We start from the raw sequence: 21,433 nt of genomic DNA, 5'->3' as shown, positions 1-21,433 counted from the left end.
CAAAGACTATCAGGAAGATGAGTAATTGGTACAAGACACCACTAGCCCATCTTTAAATAAATAATAGTATTTTCAGTTTTTAAAAAACAACAACAGCGAACTTTTGCAATAACTTTTTAGGAAAGGGCATATAGAACTGAATTTGGGATTTGCACACATTCCCCCCTCCACGATTTCCCCATTCTTCCATTGAATAGATGCCCTGGTTTAGTCTGAAGGGAGCAAGATATCCTGATGTTCAACATTAAAGGAAAGACCAGATGGTTACCATGACTTCCTTTTGAGCATACTCCAAATACAGTGGAACAAGTGGAGGCCAGTGGCTTTGTGTGATAGTGTGCTCTAGTAAACATCTTCCTTTTCTCCCATAAGCTCTTAGTTTTGCACCTGGCTAACAGCCTATAGCAAGGCCACCTGACTATTCTAGCTCACATTCCACAGTATGGTGTGCATGAGCAAAACTGTTGTTTCCCAGGACAGTGTGTACATGTGGGATCTTGGAGAGGCACTTATGTCCACTTTTTTTGCCATTGGGCCTGTTTGCTCCCATACTGCACCGAACTAAGTCAAGGTTTGGCTTAGCATGTGGTCCAAACAGGACTCATGGTTAAACTTCACAGTTTGTGCTGTAGCTAAAAACAAACCACAGCAAATAATAAACTTCGACTACAACTCATGGTTAGTGAGGAGAGATGAAATATACTTGGAGTCGAGAGTGGATTTCATGCTCTTTATTCAGCTCATAGTGGTAAGGAGGAATGGGAGTTCCCCCTGAATGTCTGCTTTATATACATTATTTACACAATGGGCCCCAAGTGATTGGCTAATTCTGGGATTCTCCTGTAGGCCAATCAGGTTGCGGATTCACTTCCACCTGGAGCTGGATTGGGTGGCTCCTGTGGACCAATTAGACTGCTGCATTCTGAATCCTATTGTTCTAGGACCAATCAGACTGCTGCATTCTGAATTCTATTGTTCTAGGACCAATCAGACTGCTGCATTTTGGATCCTATTCAACTCAGTACATAACAAGAGAGCTTAACTATGAATCCTGGTTCAGATGGCATGGGAGTCCAAACTTTGGCTATGCTCATCATGATTCAGTAAGGACCAGGGAAAGAGCAAAGGACCCGCAAGCTCATTTCCAGGAGCCCATATGTCTTGTGTGGTTCAAGTAAACAATAGTTTGGCTTACCATGTTACATGAACCAGGCCTATATGTGCAGAAGAATTGAGTAGCTTGTTCTACCTAGGCCTTTCTTCAGTGTTTTTGCCATGTCGCAATACCACTTCTGATGCTCTGCTCTGCCATGTTTATCATCTCCATCCCATTTTCTAGATTTGTGCCTATTCTCTGTCCCTGTCATGGGGTGACTCACAGGCCAAAATATGTGGTGCTTCTGCTGAACTTCCAGTTAATGGGAAAGAGCTGTGGTAGTGATGAGACAGATGATAGGAACATATTATGAAAAATATAACAAGAATGTCTGCATCTTCCATTGATCTATTTGAGGGAGAAACATAAACAGACATGGCCAAGTTTAGCTTGATAAAATGGAGACTGAGAGGAGATATGATAGCCATCTTCAAATATATAAAGGGCTGTCACATGGAAGATGGAGTAAGCTTGTCCTCTTCTGCTCTTGCGGGACTAATGGCTTCTAGTTACAATAAAGGGGATTCCGACTAAACCTCAGGAAATACTTTTTTACAGTAAGAGATGTTCGACAGTGGAAGAGTCTCCCTCAGGAGGTGGTTGACTCCCTTCCATTGCAGGTTTTTAAGCAGAAGTTGGCTGGTCATCTGTCATGAATGCTTCAGTTGAGATTCCTGCATTGCAAAGGGTTGGTCTATATTACCCTTGTGGTCCCTTCCAACTCTATGATTTATGATTCTATTATCCTGTTTTCAATATACCGTGCTGAGGAGTATGTTCTTCCAAACATAACTAGACCACAGTTGCTGTCATTACTGTAGACTGTTGAGTAATCTTTGTGTGTTTTGTACGCTAAGCCTGGCGTTGCACTGTAGTATACAGATACTATTTAACAAGGGCTACATGGCTTGTCCCTCTCCATGTAGATGCTGTACTTTCAAAACACAAATGTCTTATTTGTGTAATGGTTGCATTTCTGATAGTGCTAGTTACTTTCCTTACATTTCCCAGTTTTTATCAAAGGAAGCATATAATGCCACTGTTAGGGTGAAAGTGAGTCCAGTAATTAGGAAGCAAGCATTGCATCTGTAGCAAATTAGAACACACACACACACACACACACACACACACACACACTTGGAAAAAGAGAGAGTAACAAGAATTATTTGCAAATTCCTTTCATCATATCTATGATCTATGGTTGATTACTGTTAAATCTCACAGACTCTGCAGATATTATGGAATCTAAAGTACTAGGAACTCATCAATTTTAGAGTGGCTGTTGACTTACTGAAAATTGCAGAGAAGTGGAGAACAAATCTGGTTACTGTATCCAGTCTTAAGATTCTTCATTTGTTGCTCCCTTCCTTAGTAATTCTGAGTCATATCAGAGCATATCTTATTCAACAAATAAAAAGGGGGGAACTGCAGGGCTGCCTAGTTTAGTTCATACAGAATGTTTCTTAAGAGTTTTATGACTTGTTTAGAGGAGAAAATAAAACCCAAGGTAAACATTCCTGGGAGTTCTTAAATAGTAGTGAGATGCAAATGTGTAGATTGTAAGGTAAAGTTTAGATTAAATTCCACGAAATGTCAAAGGGTTAAGAGAGCAGATTTTAACATGTCTCCCAAATCCAGCCTATGCTTTTCATTTGCAAGAAGAAAGTGATTTGCTGCAGAAAATGGGGGAAATGACCTCTGCTCACCATTTTCTCCCAGCAATGTTCTTGACCTACATATCCATCTGCACAGGGCATTCCCATTGGTGAGAGGGGAGGTTGTAGGAGAGAACTGGGAAAGGGCTTGAGATTCCCTGCCATGGATTCATTTTCTATCAGCCTCAATTATGCCACAGTAAAAAGAAGAAGAAGAGCCACATGCTCAAAATGTGAGGGCAAATGCAATAAGCATTTAAAAATCCTATTGGTCAAAGTTCTGTTTTCTTTTCAGAGGTTGGTGCATGAGATTTTTGTCATCTTGCAAGGTCCATTGTAATGAATTTTGTAGTTGAACCTCAGGGAGGTCTTAATTTGGCTATGTGCACTACGGTCAGTGCGCACTGAACATGCAGCAGGGTAAGTGGGATTGCAGAAGTCAGCGCCAAACTCTTCTCTTGCATTGGCTTTGAGTTCACAGAGCCTGTGTACAAACAGCCAGAATATGTGAAGTTTCACAGGTCCTCAGATTGCACAGAGAGCCAGTGTCTGTTTAGGCTTGGTGCATGAGGCATAATATTTGGATTGGGTGTGGAAGCAGGGCCTACTGCTACAATCCTGTTCCCTCCTCCTCAGTTCATTCCATGTAGTCTGAACGTGCAGGGATTGTGCAGCCTGCCTTTTCACAGGAAAGAGTCACAAAAGGATGAGGCCATCCAGAATAACCTCATCTCTATATTTGCTGTGCTGATGCTTTTATTCTTGGCCCTCTTGAACATGTTCCTCTTGGCACACATTCTGCTAGGAGGAATGAGTCAACTGCCTGCCAAGGGGATGCTCAGCCTTTCCCAGAACTTTGAATTGTACTCTGCATCCGTCATGGCAAAAGCCAAGGGGAGTCTGTTCCATACTGCAGTTTCCTTTGTGTCTTTGCTCTGTGTTCTCCCTCTCAAGTACTTCTGGAAATTAATGAGCTTTGTCTCATACACACCTGGTGGGGAGCAGTGTTAACAGTTTTTTTTATATATAACTTTTAACCACATGATGGCCTCCCTTCATAGAATCAAAGCCCCATTTGAGTTAATTGTGGCTGTCAAATTATCCTCCCTGTGAAGTGTGAAACTGCACTCAGCTGACAATTGGGATTCCCTAGGGAGATGACATTGTTAGGGCAACTAACCAGGGAGTGCTTGTATGAACAATTAGAGGCAACAGTGGCTGCTCTGGCTTCTTCCTCTCCCCACCCTTTCATCTTGCCTATCCTATTCCAGGATTACTCCATATTTGCAGGCATGTTTTCAATCTGTACAGCCGGCATTCCCCTCCTTTCCTTGTAATTTACTGTGGCACAGAAGCCACACTGACTCCACACTGGAGCCGGGTAACAACATCTGTGCACCATTCTGCAACGCTGCTTCCGCCACATGAACATTTGAAGCAGGGGGTGCTGTTTGGCCTAGAGATTATATGATGTGTTAACAACATTTTGTACTTTTATTGGACCATTTAATCTCAAATAAATCTCAGTAGTGTAGTTTTATCACTGTTAGCTATATCATAGTCTCTTGTGGAACAGTCTTGTCCAGGCTGCAGGTCTGAGCTCAAGGATAGATTATTATGTCTGCTACTACTATCAGTAGAAACCTGAGAATCTGTTCACATTGTATGTATAAAAAACACCTCTTTTACAGAGGCATGCAGAGGCAGATAGGAGCTGGCTCGGTTTTCACCTCACCCCTAATCCACCTCTTCCTGTGCCTCCTTCATCCTGTCCTTTCTTGCAATCTGCCCCTCCATTCTCCTGCCTTTCCACCATATAAATTATCGACCTCTTTCTGCTTTCTGACTTATTTCCTGCTGCTTTCAAGTATCCCACAGGTTCCTCTGTCCTTAAAAGATAATAATAATACATTGGCCCTTCCTTTCTGTCCACCTACCAACTATTTTCCCTTTTTCTCTTTGTCTCCAAACAGCTGGAGCTTGTTGCTTACTTCCACTGTCTCAACTTCCTTTCCTCCAGCTCTTCTCCTGACCCTTACAATCTGGTTTCTGCACCCTCCTGAAACTCCCCTCTAACATCCTCTTCATGGCTATATCAGATATTTGTTCTTGGCTCTCTGCTGTTTTCCTTTGACACACCAGCCCTGAATGTCCTCATAAAATCCCATAGCTTTCAGTACTGCCTACATGCTGATGACAGCTAGCTGCACCTCTCTGGTCCAGGCCTGTCTCCCTCCTGTTCTGCATCTCCAACTACTTCATATTTCTACTTTGACATTTCATTGATTTCTAAACTTAGCATGTCCGAGGGTAAATGTCTCATACTGCTATCTAAGCACTCCACCTCTCCTCAGATCATTTTCTGTATCTATTAACAATGTCACCACCTACCCTCCTCTTGTCCAGGAATGAAACTTTGGCTTTATCTTTCACTCCTCTGCCTTCTGTGCCTGCTGCCGTACTGTTGCCAAGTCATGTTGATTTTCCCTTTACATTCTCCCCCCCTTGTATCCTTCATTGACTACTGTAGGTCAACTCTCGCCTAGACAACTGCTACTGTCTCCACTCTGGTCCACTTGTTGTCTTGCTTCAGTCCCCCCCTCCTTCCGTCTAGAACTTTGCTGCCAAAATCATTCATCTCCTTTATGGTTCTGCCCTCCTTAAATCCCTACACTGGGCCTTCTCCCAGATCAAGCACAAACTCCTTGCTCTTGTCTTCAAAGCCCTCTACACTCTCACTGCCCTTTCTTATCTCTCTGGTCGCATCATATCCTGTGGCAGCCCTGCCTGTGACCTTCACTCTTTAGCCATCTAAAGATCTTCTGCCCCCTCAAATGAATTTGCTTGCTCTTGATGCCTTTTAAGCTCAGGACTGTCTCCCAGAACATCTGAAGGATGCTGCCTCCCTCCCTTCCTTCAGATCTCTCCTCAAAACCAATCTTTTCAATTAAGCCACATTTGCCTGGTCCTCCCAACTCACTGTAACTACTCCTAAGTATGGGTAACTGAAATAAACCCATATCCTTCCCTGTTTGCATGTGCCTATATGCAGTGCCCCCCCTCCCCTGTGTCAATTTTTAATTTGTAAGGTGTCTGGGGAGGGCAAGGATTTATCTTCTTATGCTTTGTAATGCACCATAGAGATTCATAGCAGTACATAAATAATGCAAAATCATCATCATTGATTCCCATTTTGCCCTAGGAGATACAATAGACCGGCTGTAATTTGAAATGCAGTTGGGGGAAATCTTCGCTGGTATTACTAGAGGCAAAGGGCGGGGTAGAGCTCCTGAACACATACTTTGGATTTCTCCATGTAAGTGAATGGATTACATTCCTTTCTATGGGGGAGAGTGCTGCACTTGGACACCATTGCAAGGGAGGCAAAATCTGTATCCTGCCTTTGATGTTGGTGGGGGGCAGCCTTAGAAGCAGGAGTGCAGTGAGGAACAGTTGGCTCAGTTCAGAGTACCCCAAGATATATAATTGTTTCAGGAGTTCCTGTACTATACAGGTACTAGTGATAGACATTTCATTGTTACTTGATGGGTATCTTTTCCTGTGCACATGTATTTAGGAGTACGTCTCATTGAAAGCAATAGGATGTACTTTCCAGTTTACATTGGGTTGTAAAACTCAGTTTCTGACATACGCTTGGCTCCATCTGATATACCTTTCTGCAGACTCTACACCTATCCTCTGGTTACACTCCTGTCTTCCTTTCACCCTGCTTCTAAACTCTGGAAGTAAATCACACTGATTTCAGTTGAGATTTTATTCATGTTAAGCTTTGCCTGTTTAACCCTATCATACGCACTTATCTTTTACCCTGTTGGGTAATTTCCACAAGCTTCCCTGTTCTGCATTTCTCTCTGACTGGTTTCTGCCCTCCCCCTTTCTCCTTTTCTCCCCCTTGTGAATCCCAGATTAATAAATAAAAGTTTCATTACTACCTAGGTTTGCAAAAATGATTTGATTCCAAAAGATGATGAATTTTAAGAGAAGCAAAATGTCAGGCACAGCAGGGACATTTTTTAAGCTTCAGTAAGTTAGGATGGTGGAACACAAGCCCCAGTATAATTGTGTTGGCAGCCCCTAGTTATCAGGAGCTAGGCAAGGGGACACAGCGGTCAATTGCTTTGCTATTTAATATGGCGGTTTTATGTTTCCAATGTGCAATTGTATATTAAAAGTATCTTTGCCCCCCTGACGTGGCTAAATAATGGGATTTTGCTGCTGGGCTACACTTCTCTGTTACGGCATGGGTAACAGGCAACCCTTTGCTGCTCTTTTCAGGAGTGACTACACAAGTGGATGATGCACCATTTCTTTCTTTAAGAGACAACCTTAATCATCTGTGCCAGAAACTCCTTAGGCCACCCATTCCACTTCTGTCCAGCACATTGGTCTAATTTTTCTCCCAGAAAGCTGCCTTATATTGAGTCTCACCTAGCATAGTGTTATCTGCATTGAGTGACAGCGGCTCTCCAGGGTATGAGATTGGAGAGAGGCACCAGGGATCAATCCTGGGACCTTTTGCATGCAAGGTTTGAGCTCTACAACTGAGCTACAGCTCTTCACCTTATATGCAGGGCTTGAAAGAATGAAAAAGGCAGGTGGCCTGGCACAAGTGGGTGGGGGCAAGGCTAACAGATAATTCAGCATTCAGTTCTCTGGTGCATACATCTGTATTATCTGTCTGGTGTTCCTGGCATAAGGATTATTCTTCACCCCTTTAATGCAGAAACAAGGGATATGTGGTGAATCAAGGTTCTCAAAATCCATGCAAATTGGTGTTTGCACTTCCTAAACCATTTTACAAATTATTTACTCTCAAGCCCCATCACAAACTTGAAATTGAGGAGTAGGTGGACACCAAAGCAATGCAGAGCTTTTGGTAAAATGCAGGCCATTTTTGCGCCATTTCTGAGAGAATTACAAAGGGGGAAGGAGGTAACCTTGGACAGGGGTTATTACTGCTGCAACATTAAGCAAACCCTGTTTTATTAAAGTTATGTCTCATGCTGGCATTAGGGCAATAGAGGTGTCAATTCTCCTGTTATTAACTCTACTGCCTAGAGGCATAGATTTCAGCAAACATATCCAAGAGCTGGAGCTAATCTGTAGCAAAGAGTGGAGGCAAGGGGTAATTTCCTCTGCCTAGAATCAAACCAGAGGAGGGGCAGTCAAGGAAAACCACAGTATTTCCAAAGAGAAAAGGGAAGGGGGGGAATATTGCCCCCCACACCTGATTTCCTACGAATGAAACATGAAAAGAAATCAATGTAGCTGAGGGCCAAGTACGTTATTGCTGTAATATTATTCACCCTTTACAGATTGCTTTAATAGCACAATCACAGAAAAGTCATGCAGGGAGACTGAGGATGATATAGGGAGCTTTGTTGATTTTGCCCTCCTCCTGCCCCAAGTATAATGGATTTAAAAAAGTAAAGAATGGGGAGAGGGACTGGATCAGTGTGAAGAGATGCTGTCATTGAAAGCTTGGTTCTTCTACATGAGCACAGAGCATTGGCTTAGCCCCAACTCTCAGTGCACTAGAAAACATTGTAGTTTATTTTTGGGCTGATGGGAAAGGTGTCAAGAAGACACACGGGCTAGAAACTCCAAAGCTGGGTTCAAGATACCAATTTTAAAGGCATTTTGGTCAGGACTTCCTTTGACTCCGTGCTGAATTCTGGAAAAAGTTAGTAGGAACGTTGTACATTCAAAATGAAAAGGTAGGCTAGAGTAGAGTAGGCAGAAGGCATAGATGGCAATATACAGACTCTGTGTGTATGGGTGTGCATTCATATTGTTCCAGTATATGCATGCAATATAATGGTGGTGAGTTTAGATGGCAGATCTTGCCAGCCAATCAGGAATTCAGGGACAAGTGATAGGGTGCAGCAAGGGTGAGAAATTTAAAACACTATGGAAAACAGGAGGGGAAGTTGAAATAAACCCAATAACACATTTTTATGTGTTGGAATGTATATGTGAAATTTTTGAAATTTATTAAAATATAATGAATGATAAAAAGGGGATTCAGGGACAGGAGACCCTAGAGGTGCTCTAAAGACATTGAAAACTGTTCTGAACTGCCTTTTGGCAGTATTGCAGCATTTTCAGAACCTATAAAACCACAGATCTCCTGGGAAGCTAGTTAGCTGTGGCAGGGCTTATAAAAGGAATCTCATGTTCCAGAAGAAATAAAGATGGCATATATTCTGATGGAGTTATACCAGAACCCTCAAACACCTCTGCATAGTGGGGAGCTGCACTGGGTAGTAGTGCTTTATGTAGTAGTTAGTTCCTAAGCAGTAGCAAGAAGCCTCTGCAACTATAATCCTATGGAAAGAACATATTATGGTGCCAGTACTCATTGCTAAAACTAGGACTGTCACTTGAATAAATAAAGTCTAGCTGATTGAGCCTATATGTTTTCATCTGCATGAATCTGCACAGAACTGAAACAATTATTATGTGGGGGAATTGTCTTTAGGTGACACATTTATTATGGTAGACTTCCTCTTCGTAGGGGCATCATTCATTTCAGAGTGAGATAGAAGGGTGCTTATCGTCTCTTATGAGATGGTGCTTATCTGTATTTTTAGAAATACATTAAATAAATAACTTCATTTTTAAAAACGCCATCGTTTTAGTCAATATAAAATTTTGATTAATTATAGATGAAAATTACCGTAATAGGTGAAAATTAATAGGTGACAACGAACAGATAGGACTCCTCTTTCCTCCTCCACCATCAATATGTCTGCCTTCACAATGCTATAAGAGTATGCATGATTTAAAAACTAAAAAGCTAACCCTTTGTTGTTTTTCTTGTTCTCGTTTCTGCCCGCTGTTGTTTTAGGAACACTTTTATGCCACTGTTTGATGCCGGAAGGACATGGAAAGAGGCCAGCCCTGACAGCGAAGCTTACCACCGCAGACCTGTCCTTGTTTTCCGCTGGCAAGCTGGCCATGCCCTGCAGATGAGCTGTGACCTCCTGAGGGTGATGCCAAGCCCTCGTGTCAAGAACATGCTCCCTCCCGATGAGCAGAGGAAGGAAGAGTCCTCCCGCAGTAGCATGCACTGTCCCAGCCAACAGAGGCCCCGCCGTGTACATAGCCAATGAGATGTCTGTAAAGGATTGCGCCTTCTTGTACATTTCCCTCGTTCCCTTTCAACTTGTTGATTGTGTCAAAATTGTCAGAGTTTGTAACAGTAACTTTCAAAAAAATATTGTACTAAAAACTGAAAATTGCACTCAATAAAAATTACGAAATAACCTTGATTTTGGAAAAAAAACCACTTTAGTAGCTGAGAGATTGAAGAATGCTATCTGAAGGGAAGGGGGGCTGGTTTATGAGTATGGCATGTTGTGTATTAGCAGCAGAATCCAATCTGCATGAGTAGGAACATCAACATATTTGGGTGGTATTCAACTAAGTTCTGTGCTTTGAAATTTAACAAACACAACTACATTAGGTTCATAAACTTCAGTGTATCTACTGCAGGGCTGTAATATGTCCAGGTTTTCCCAGACCATCAAAATGGTGTCCAAATCGGAAAAATGTCCTGGAAAACCTGGACGTATGACAACAAAGATTTTCACTTTGGGGGAGATGGCAACCCTAATCTTGTCGGAGTAAAACTTTGTTGAATGCCATCCTTTCATTCTAAGGGTTCTTTCTTGTGCAATATTGTTATATCTGGGTAAAGATACCAAAGTACAAACAACATTGCCTTACAAAGGGAGCCTGCGTGTTTCAAGAAATTAATTTCCATATATGAAAAAGTCATATGGCCTTTGCTTCCATCTACTTTAAGATTTGAAATCTGTGCACGCTTTGTAATTGGCTTGGTACATATGTGATTTTGTACTTGAATCAAATATCAGCCAAAAGTTTATTGGGTTTTGAGATAATTGGCATAATATCCATTTGGACCACACCCCTTTGAATCACAGGGATGCTCAAGAGATAGTTGATGCCAAATAGCTTTCTACTCCAAACTTGCTTTTTTTAAGGTGAGAAAGAAAGGAGCAGGGATGAAGTTGCAACATACTGGAACTGGAAGAAAAGTCAGAGTAGTTTTGATTGCTGCAATTTAGGTGCAACAGAGTAGAAAAGAGGAATGTGGGTTGCTTACAATCCGATCCTATGCATATTAACCCAGAAATAATAAAACCCACTGATTTTCAGTGGGAACATATTCTGAGGGCAAGTGTGCATAGGACTGTGTCTTTGCTTACTTAATTATAACTCAAATATGAACTTGCAGTAAATAAATGCTGAGTCACTCGTATCTGCTATGGCTGATAAAGGGGAAGTTTGAAACAAATTAAATATGTTTTGCTAAAAAAAGTGGAATTGTAGAAATTGAACAAGTAGGTCTGATTAACCACTGGATGTTTGTTTGTTTTAAATGAGGAATCAGCCATTTTTTGTTTCATTGGCCCAGTACACCTTAGTGTATCTTGAAAAACTGTTTAACACCTAGCAATTGCTAAAATCTAATCAAGTCTTCACAAGTCCTGTATTCCTTCTTAAGGTAGTTTCAAAGGGCATATATTGTGACTTTAACATCATGCCATCTTTTTCTCTCCACTCTGTTTTGCCTGGGGGAAAGTTGTGGAGAACTCAAACCTTGCTCACTTTTATGACATTTTGGTTGGTCCTAATAAAGATGTCACCACACTGTGAAATTTGAGTTTTTTTCCCTATTGACCAACATGGCTATCTTTGAAGTATGAAACAAATAAGAAGTAGTTGGTCAACCCTTATTACTTGCCCTACTCCAGAACATAAGTATCACATTTTTTTTAAACTTTGTTGAAGGCCCTCTACTGGGTAAAGTAGCTTTCCTAGAAGGCAGCTTTCACCAAGAGCTTGAGAGGGTTTCCCCATTCTTATCATAGCTGTCAACGTTTCCCTTTTTTTAAGGGAAATTCCCTTATTCCGAGTAGGATTCCTCACAAGAAAAGGGAAAAGTTGACAGCTATGATTCTTATACACAAGAGCCCACATGTAGTCATCCCTCCGTGCTTCCCTTTCACCCCTAGATTGGTAACTGGAGATTGCAAGGGCACCCATCAGGGGATGGATTTCATTCAGGGACTGACATTTTATAATGCTGTTGTTTTCAAAGTCATTTATGAAACCTGATTGTCAGTTTAGACATATTTGTGTCCTGGGCTAATGTTTCATCAATGTGGAGTAACTCTAGGACTGGGTGGCTCAACTCTGACAGAGGAATAAAATGAGTGCTCTCTGTAGTGGAATTCCATTAATTTACAGACGATATGGACAGTTTTGGAATGACCCCTAAAGCTGGTTTTAAAAGTGGTTTGTGTCTTTTTCGCTACTACCCTTTCTTACTACTCATGATTATTCCCTGTTCTCATTTGTTCGGGTGGCAGGATGGACCTCCGAGATTTTCATTACACACTGTATCTTTAAAGCACATTTGAAACACATTCTTTCCCTCAAAGAATTCTGGGCACTGTAGTTTGTTAAGGGCTGCTGGAAATAATAACTCTGAGACGTGAATTACAGTGCCCAGAATTCACTGAGGGAAAGAATGTGTTTCAAATGTAATTTAAAGGTGTAGTGTGTACACAGCCTTAGGGTCATGTGGTAAAGTCAACTTAGAAGCTACTTGCAAAAAAGGAGAGGCTCCCAGTTTCTGTTGCCTCAGAAAGGCAGGGTGTGCTTGGGTTTCCAGAAAGATACCACAGAACTTCTAATAACAACTGGAACAGAAGAAAACCATAGCAAAGCTGCTAGAAAATATGAAGCAAGCCAAGGCAAAATTTCAAGACTCGCGTAGTTGGAAGGTATTTCAAAGGTAATCTAGTCCAACCGCTCCTGATACAAGAAACCCAGGACTACAGCATCCAAACAAGGTGGTCGTTCATCCTCTGCTTAAAAACCTCTACTGAAGAAAATCTATAGATTCCAAGGCAGTCTGTTTCATGATGAACTAGTTTGTGCTATCATAAATTTCTTTCCAAAGTTTAATCTTGACCCTTTCCCTTGTAATTTGCACCAACTTCATATTTGGGGGCATGAGTGGCATTCATTTTCATGTGTAGGGAACAAGATAAAGAACTGGACTCAATGGAACCAATGGGATTGTGGTGAGGCTAGACATGTTTCTTGCCACTGGGTAACCCCAACCATTAAGAATCGAACCTGCACCTATTTACATAACCACCATAATGAATTCTCACTTTTTGTTGCACTGGAGTGAGGCAGAAGGCTTCATCCTAGCAAAAAGTACTTCCTTGACACCTGCAAGAGAAAAGAATATCTTCCTCCTATATGAAGTTAAGCAAAATAAAATAAAATCAAAGCAGGAAAACCGCTGTCTGGGGTATAAAGGTTGGAGCTCACATATCATTATAGCAGATATGTAATTCTAGCATACAATTTTAACATGCAATTTTAGTAAGTATAATAGTTTTTAAATTGCTGTTTTTATTTTATATTTTTAAATATTTGTATTTTAAAAGTTGTATTTACATTTTATGTAACTTGTTTCGATGTTAGCTTGCGTTGCTACTTTTAATGAATATTTTAGATTGTCTTTTGTAAAGCACTTAGCAGTCTTTAATTTGAGTAATATATGAATGTTGTTAACCTATATAAATAGTGCATTACTTTGTGCAAAAAAAGAGAAACAAACCCCACCTCACACTCCCTGTATACTAGCTGCTGGGTAGCCAATGTGTGAAACAGATTGCATGACTAGATGGGCCTTTGGCCTGATCCAGCTCCCTGCAACTAGATATGAAGGAGAAAGATCATACCTTTCACCTTCTACCTGGCACAGTAGTTTTCTATGTATAGGAATCTTTTGTGCCTGTTCTGTTTGGGGGGACTCCATTACATGAGCCCCAACCAGGAGTCTAAAATGGCATGACCCTGGTAGAACCTTGGCCTCTCAGAAAGAGCTAGGCCTGAGCCAACTAACTGTGAGCAGGGTGAAGGATTTCCTGGCATTCAGTTTTTACTCTCAGTGCTTGTCATATCAGAAATGGCAAAGCCAATACAAAATACTTTACAATTTGTACTTAACATACCGCTTGTAATGTATTTCTTAGCAAAGGCCGCTTGGGAGGAGCTGTGGCTTTAGGAGCGCATGAAACATTTGCACATCAAATCCCCTGGCTTTGCTTTCTTAGTATTACTTTGAAATAACATCCCTCAATTGCTACACCAGATTGGAGGTTACTCTTTACAAAACAGAGCATGCTATTTTGTATTGTTCATTTTCTTTGTGCGTTCTGACCTGCAGCGTTTTCTCGGGTGTCACTTCTACATATTGATTTGCAGAGACTTCCCATTCCTCCAGCCTTGTGATGGCGTTTGCTTTTTCTGCAGGGTCTTGAAATGATACAGATTCTCACAACGACATGATGTTGGTTGAAATCTCATTGAAAGCTAGACCATCAGACACTGACTGAGCAACAATGGAAACACCCCCTAGAATATCTAAAAATGCACTGCATTCAAAAGAAAAAGAAGACAAGCTGAACACCTTAAACAGTGAGTGGGAAAGCAGAGAGAAAATAGCCAGAAGGAAGGGATGTAATCATGGGAGGAATATGGGTGTTTGAAATGGGTGAAATGTTAAGGGGCTTAGTGGGATAGTACAGATTTGGCTGGTGACACACAGCTGTACCTCTGCTTTACACAGGCAGGTGTGGCAGTGGATGTGCGGGAACATTGTACTGCCTCAGTTCATTGGATGAGAGTCAACAAACTAAAGCTAAATCCAGATAAGACTGCGGCACTATTGGTGGGTGGCTCCCAAGACTGGATGCCTGGGAGGTTGTCTGCTTTTGATGGAGATACATTCTGTTATGAACTGGCAGGACTACAGGGAGGAGGAAGAGGATCCTGGCAAGGGGTGTGGCCAGGACTGGGACACAGCAGGGCAAGCTGGGGATGGGGAAGGAGAGGTTGGTGTAGGAAGTACAGGGTGACAGAGGATGATGAGGGGATGGGGGTCCGTGCACAGGAGCCAGAGCAGCAGAACCCATCACCAGAGTGGCCCCCATCTTCATGAACACGGTGGACTCTGAGGCATAGGGAGCAGTGGGAGAGGCACTCTATGAGACTCAGGTAGGCAAGGGCCCACAGCCCAGCTCTCTAGCTGGCCAGGTGGGGCTCGCTGGCTCTGGGAGGAAGTGTGTGATTTCTCAGCTGGGGCAGGCTTGGAGCAGGTGAGGGTCATGTGCCTTGTCAAGCCCAGATGCTGCAATCAGCATGCAAAGTACAAAAGGGAAGCACCGTGCTGTGTCTGCTCACCTGCCCATGTTTGATGGACCTCAGCTTGGATGCACCAGGATCTCTGTGGGACTCTGCTTTGGACTGGACTTTGGGCATGTGGATTGACCCTGGACTGGGGACATACCGACTTACTGCCAGGTAGGCCAGGGGTTCAGGACACACTCCCTCTGAAGGAGGGAGTAGATAACTTGGGGGTACTCCTGATACTCCCCTATGAGTCCAAACACCACTTTCCATTACGGGCAAATAATAGGTCCTGCAACTCTGGCACCAGTTTATTGAAATGAGGGTTCATGGGAGAATGCCTGCTGAGGTTCCAATCTAGTGAAGGAACACTATGTGAAAAATAATGCTAATATCTAAGAATAGTAATAGAGGTCTGGTAGTGGTGAGGGGGACAGCCAGTGAGCGAAGTGAAGTGAGCAGGGGTGCAGATACATACCGGTAGTTGCTGTTATTTAAATTTCTTCTGAAGATTATAGGGTGGTTCACAGCATAAAAATACAAAATGAGAACACAAAATACATAATAAAAACAACAACCAACCAATAACCCCTCTCCCACAAAGACATTTTAAAGGACGTAGAATGTTAATCAGCCAAAGACCTGGTTAAATAGAAAAGTTTTCACCTGGCACCTAAAGATATATAATGAAGGTGTCATACGAGCCTCCCTGGGGAGAGCATTCCACAAATGGGGAGCCACCAGAAAAATGTCCCATTCTTGTGTTGCCACCCTCCAGACCTCTTGCAGAGGAGACACACTAAAAAAGGCCTTAGATGATGATTACAGGGTCAGTTCATATGGGGAGAGGCAGTCCTTGAGGTATTGCAGTCCTGAGCCATTTAAGGTTTTATAACCATACAACCTGGTAGTTATTTTAAATTACCAGTCTGTTCTGACCCTTTGGCAATGCTTTAGAAGAAGACTGTATGTTTTCTGGGTAGCTTGATTGATCAGTATATGAGCAATTGTAAAGAGCCTGGTGCAGTTCCGCTACCTTAAACACCATGCAAACACATTTTTTACAGGGTGGCAATTGGCAACCTTGGGGTGTCTTCTGTTGAATGAAAGCAGCTATATTGCTGAAATACATTGCTGAAATGCTGGAAGGAACATTCTATTTGATTTCTGTCTAACAACATAAAAGCTGGCTAGGATATTCCTGCACTAAGTCAAAAACGGATAGGGAACTTTAACGTTACCTGCTAGCTCTTGTAACCAGTACAACAATACCCTGTGCATCAGTACGGTACTGATCGTAGCATAAATATTGCAGTGACTGCTTTCAAAGCAAGCAGCCAGTAGTTACTATTATTCAGTAGTTACTGTATTCAGCTAGCTAAATATTCTGCGCCAAGGACGTATGAAATAGTGACATCTCTACTCAAAAGCCCATGTAAGTTACTAAATACAATTTCCATTCGTCACAGAGCAGGGCTTCTCCAGGGGCAGAGCTTGGGCTCTCAAATGACAGTGACACCCTGTGTGATGCCTTTTGTGTTTCATTCCAAATCATAGCTGTGGTGCCCCCTGCCTTTGCCCTGAGGCTCCACACCCAAGTGCAACTGGTTCCGCTCCCCTAAATCTGCCTCTTTCTTATACGCCCCGCATGCACCTTGCCCCTCCTAAAGAGCAGCAGAAACAGAAATAGACTGTATGAAATAGTAAAAGTAAAACAGAAAAAGGGAGACGGAATCGTGCAAACAATGGAAGCCTTGCAAAATTGCAAAACTTATACAGGTTTCAGAATATAGCTTTTATCATATAATTTACCTTAGTGCAGAATTGTGATTACAGAAGGCACCCGGTCCTGCTTATAGCTAGATAACAACAGCTGTATAAGTTGGCTTAGTTTGCCAGTTTGCAGCCTGCAAGGCATTTTCAACTAAGTTTCTGCTTAGCAGTAGGTTAATGGAGAGGGTGATCAGCTTGCGTGTTTAAACATTGGAGAAACTAAACCAACATAATTTGAATCCTTCAGTGAAGAGAAACTCCCAGAGTGCAAAAACTGTATACCCCAAAGAAGAGCTTAATCATCTTGCTTTGATTCTTATTTTGTTTGTTGAGGGGTGGTTCAAAATCAGAAAAAAAACCATTAATGTCAGGAAGACACTTTCAGCAATGGACAGAGTCCAGTTCGTTTGGAGAATTAGAGGTTTTGAAAACCATCTGTAAGCTTTGAGGAAGCTTAGCTAGAATTGCCCATAATCCGTCCTGTACTCAGATGTCCTGTACTCCAGTGCATTTGCCAAGCATGCAGGCAGATCTACAGAAAAAAAGATGACAAAAAGAAGCAAGAAGATTCTGGGGGAGATAAAATATATACAGTGAGAGAGAGAGAGAGAGAGAGAGAGAGAGAGAGAGAGAGAGAGAGGTGTGCCCAGTAGGATCATTGGCTAGACTGTAATTAGAACACTGGCACAATGGTAAAGCTATGTGCCAATTTGCATAAAAGGGAAGCATCTGCCTGGATTATTTGAGGTGTTTGACTAGTAATTAAAACGAGTTTCTTCCTCAAAGAAGGTGCTGTGTGTGTGTGTACCAGAGCTGAGTTTATTTTATTTTTTTTTTTTTTTATAAATTTTTTTATTGCTTTTTTCTAGAATCTAAATCCATCATCAATAACACAACAAAAGCGGTTTTACAGAAAGAAAAAGAAATTAAACAAGAAAAAATTCATTTTTCGAAGTCTTTTTTTTTTTTTTTTTCATCATCCACTGGACTTCCCCATCTCCTCCATCCCTGCATTCTTTATAATAAATATAAACAGCAAATTAATACCTTGTTTCCTGTGTTTTTGTATTTTCATCTAATTATTCACTCTGAAATTAAAACTTTTCTCAATCATTAACTTTGTTTCTATCAACTCCGAATTTCAATACTGAAGCATATTTACCTCAAACCTTAGCAAATTTTTAACATTCATATATCTTATAATGTTTTTGTAAATAGTCCTTAAATTTTTTCCAATCCTCTTCCACAGCCTCTTCTCCCAGGTCTCGGATTCTGCCAGTCATTTCGGCTAGTTGCATATAGTCCATCAGTTGTGTGTGCCATTCTTCCAGTGTGGGTAGCTCCTGTGCCTTCCAGTATTTAGCTATGAGAATTCTTGCTGCAGTCGTTGCGTATAGAAAGAAGGTTCTGTCTTTCTTAGGTATCCTCTGGCCCACAATGCCCAAGAGGAAGGCCTCTGGTTTCTTCTGAAAGGTATACTTAAATACCTTTTTCAACTCGTTATAAATCATTTCCCAGAAGGCCTTCACCCTCGGGCATGTCCACCAGAGGTGGTAAAAAGTTCCTTCAGCCTCCTTACATTTCCAACATTTATTATCAGACAAATGGTATATCTTTGCAAGTTTGACTGGGGTCATGTACCACCTGTACATCATTTTCATAATATTTTCCTTTAAGGCACTACATGCCGTAAATTTCATACCGGTGGTCCATAACCTTTCCCAGTCCTCAAACATAATGCTGTATCCAATATCTTGTGCCCATTTTATCATGGCTGATTTGACTGTCTCATCTTGAGTATTCCATTTAAGCAGCAAGTTGTACATTCTTGAAAGCACTTTCGTCTTAGGTTCAAGTAATTCTAGTTCTAATTTTGATTTTTCCACCTGGAAACCAATTTTTTTATCTTTTTTAAAGATCTCTAAAATTTGGGCATAGTGAAACCAGTCTCGCACCTTCCCTTTCAATTTTTCAAAGCTCTGCAACCTCCAAGTGTCACCCACTCTTTCTATTATTTCACAGTATTTTGCCCAGCCACCCCCCATATTAAGTATTTTTGTGGCTTTAGCCTCCATCGGTGATAACCACCTCGGAGTCTTGTTTTCAAATAAGTCCTTGTATTTAGTCCAGACAGAAAACAGAGATTTCCTTACAATATGGTTTTTAAACAACTTATGAGACTTTACCTTGTCGTACCACAAATATGCATGCCACCCAAAAGCATTGTTGAACCCTTCCAGATCTAGGACATCAGTGTTTTCTAGCAAAAACCAATCTTTCAGCCAGCAGAGGGATGCAGCTTCATAATACAACCTTAAGTCCGGCAGGGCAAAACCCCCTCTTTCCTTTGCATCTGTTAATATTTTAAATTTTATTCGGGGCTTTTTGCCCTGCCAGACAAACTTCATAATGTCCCTCTGCCACTTTCCAAAACATTCCACTCTGTCCACGATCTGTAGGGTCTGGAACAGAAACAGCATTTTTGGCAATACATTCATCTTTACTGCTACAATTCTTCCCAACAAGGAAAGTTTCAATCTTGACCAGATTTCTAGATCCTTTTTAATTTCAGACCAACATTTTTCATAATTATCTTTAAACAGATTCAAATTTTTCCCAGTCAAGTTGACCCCCAGGTATTTCACTTTATTAACAACGTTTAGTTCTGTTTCCTTCTGAAACCCATCTATTTCTAAAGGTGTCAAGTTTTTTGCCAAAACCTTAGTTTTTTGTTTGTTTAACTTGAATCCCGCCACCCGACCAAACTCAGAAATTAATTCCAATACTCTTTTTGTGCTGGACACCGGCTCCTGTAATGTCAAAACCAAGTCATCTGCAAAGGCCTTCAGTTTATATTGTTTTCCTCCGACCTGTATTCCTTCCACCTGCTGATCCTTCCTGATCAAATTTAGCAAAACCTCAAGGACAGAAATAAATAGCAAGGGTGATAGGGGGCACCCCTGTCGTGTTCCTTTTTCAATTTTAAACTCTTCTGTCACCACATTGTTTACTATCAATTTAGCCTTTTGTTCTGAATATATTGCATCTATGCCATTTTGGAACGCCCTTCCCACTCCCATCCCTTCCAAATTCTTCTTCATAAATTTCTAAGATATATTGTCAAAGGCCTTCTCCGCGTCTATAAATATCAAAACTGCTTTTGTATTCAAATTTGTCTGTAGAAGTTCCAGAACGTCAACAATGTTCCTAGTATTATCTGACAAATGCCTGCCAGGGAGAAAGCCTGCTTGGTCTTTATGAATAACTCCATTTAAGACTTTTTTCAATCTATTTGCCAAAATGTCAGCAAAAATCTTGTAATCCACGTTTAGGAGTGAGATGGGACGGTAGTTCTTAAGTTGAGTCTTTTCAGATTCCAATTTTGGTATCAAAGTGATGAATGCCTCTTTCCACGATTCTGGTGCCCCCTTCCCTTCCATAATTTGATTACATACCTCCATCAATGGCTGAGTCAGGTATTCCTTCAATATCTTATAGTATTTGGAGGTAAGTCCATCTGGGCCCGGGGATTTGCCTAGTTGCATGTTCTGAATGGCATTTTCGATTTCCTGTTGGGTTATTTTATAATTCAGGTCAGTTTGTTTGTCTTGTGTTAGTTTTTGTAGGCCATAGCTTTTTAAAAATTTATTTATTTCAGTCTCCACTTGGGGTCCTTGGGAAAACAATTTTTTAAAATATCTCTGGAAACACTTTCTAATTTCCTCTGGTTTCTGAATACATTCTCCTTCAACCTCTAGATTGGTAACAAAGTTCAGTTTTTGTCTCTTTTTCAGCTGCCATGATAGCAGCTTCCCACATTTATTTGCCGATTCAAATGATCTTTGTTTCATCTGTTTGATTTTCCATTCAACTTCTTGATTTATCAGTTTTGCATATTGTGCTTGATGGAATTTTATTTCTCTCAAAACTTCTTTTGATTTTGGATTTAGTCTCAACTTTTTCTCTCCGTCTTTTATCCTTTCCAAGATCTTGTCCTTTTTACCGTTCCAGAGTTTTTTCTTAATAGAATTCTGCTGTATCAGAAACCCTCTCATAACAGCTTTGCTTGCGTCCCAGATTGTTTTTTTTTCCACCGAAGTGTTCAAATTTAGTTCAAAGTAGTCTTTCATCGTCTTTTGGGCCTTCTTCACTATCTCCTGGTCTCTAAACAATGCATCATTCATTCTCCATCTGAAGGATCCAGCTGGTGTAAGTCTCAAGTCCATTTTCAAGGGGTTATGGTCGGAGCAAGTTTTAGGGCAGATCTCTACTTTTTTGGTCTTGGGTGCCAGTCCTCTAGATATCCAGATTTGGTCGATTCTTGTCCAGGATAGGTGGGCCTCAGAAAAGAATGTTCCCTCTCTACCTAGGGGGTTCTTTGTCCTCCAGATATCAATCAAGTCCATATTGTCTGTGAGTTCAAAAAAAGTCTTTGGTAGTCTGCCATCTTTAGTCACATATTGATTTTGTGACTTATCCATGTGTGTGGAGACAACCCCATTCATATCTCCCATCAGAATGATGTTATTATAGTCCATATGGTCCAGCATTGTCTCATGCAGCTTCCCATAAAATTCAGATTTCC

At 41.3% G+C, this 21,433-nt stretch overlaps 1 protein-coding gene across 8 annotated transcripts in view; it reads left to right on the top strand.

Annotated features, from left to right (window-relative positions):
• Positions 1-10,106, top strand: part of EPHB1 (EPH receptor B1) — a 331,437-nt gene extending 321,331 nt beyond the window's left edge. For 5 of the 8 annotated variants that reach the window (XR_008330673.1, XR_008330672.1, XR_008330669.1 and 2 more), the window contains one exon: positions 9,683-9,850. Coding sequence is in view for 3 of the 8 variants with exons in the window: in XM_053389846.1 (XP_053245821.1) it covers positions 9,683-9,947 (265 nt within the window). In the remaining 5 variants the exon portion in view is untranslated. Of the gene's footprint in view, positions 1-9,682 lie in introns of all 8 variants that reach the window. The other 3 variants (XM_053389846.1, XM_053389847.1, XM_053389845.1) reach the window with 1 other exon arrangement.
• Positions 10,107-21,433: the final 11,327 nt, after the last annotated feature.

This window comes from Podarcis raffonei, chromosome 5 (assembly GCF_027172205.1).
Source record: "Podarcis raffonei isolate rPodRaf1 chromosome 5, rPodRaf1.pri, whole genome shotgun sequence".
NCBI classification, from domain to species: Eukaryota; Metazoa; Chordata; class Lepidosauria; order Squamata; family Lacertidae; genus Podarcis; species Podarcis raffonei.
Note: the sequence above shows the minus strand (reverse complement) of the source record. Positions and strands in the feature narration are given on the sequence as shown.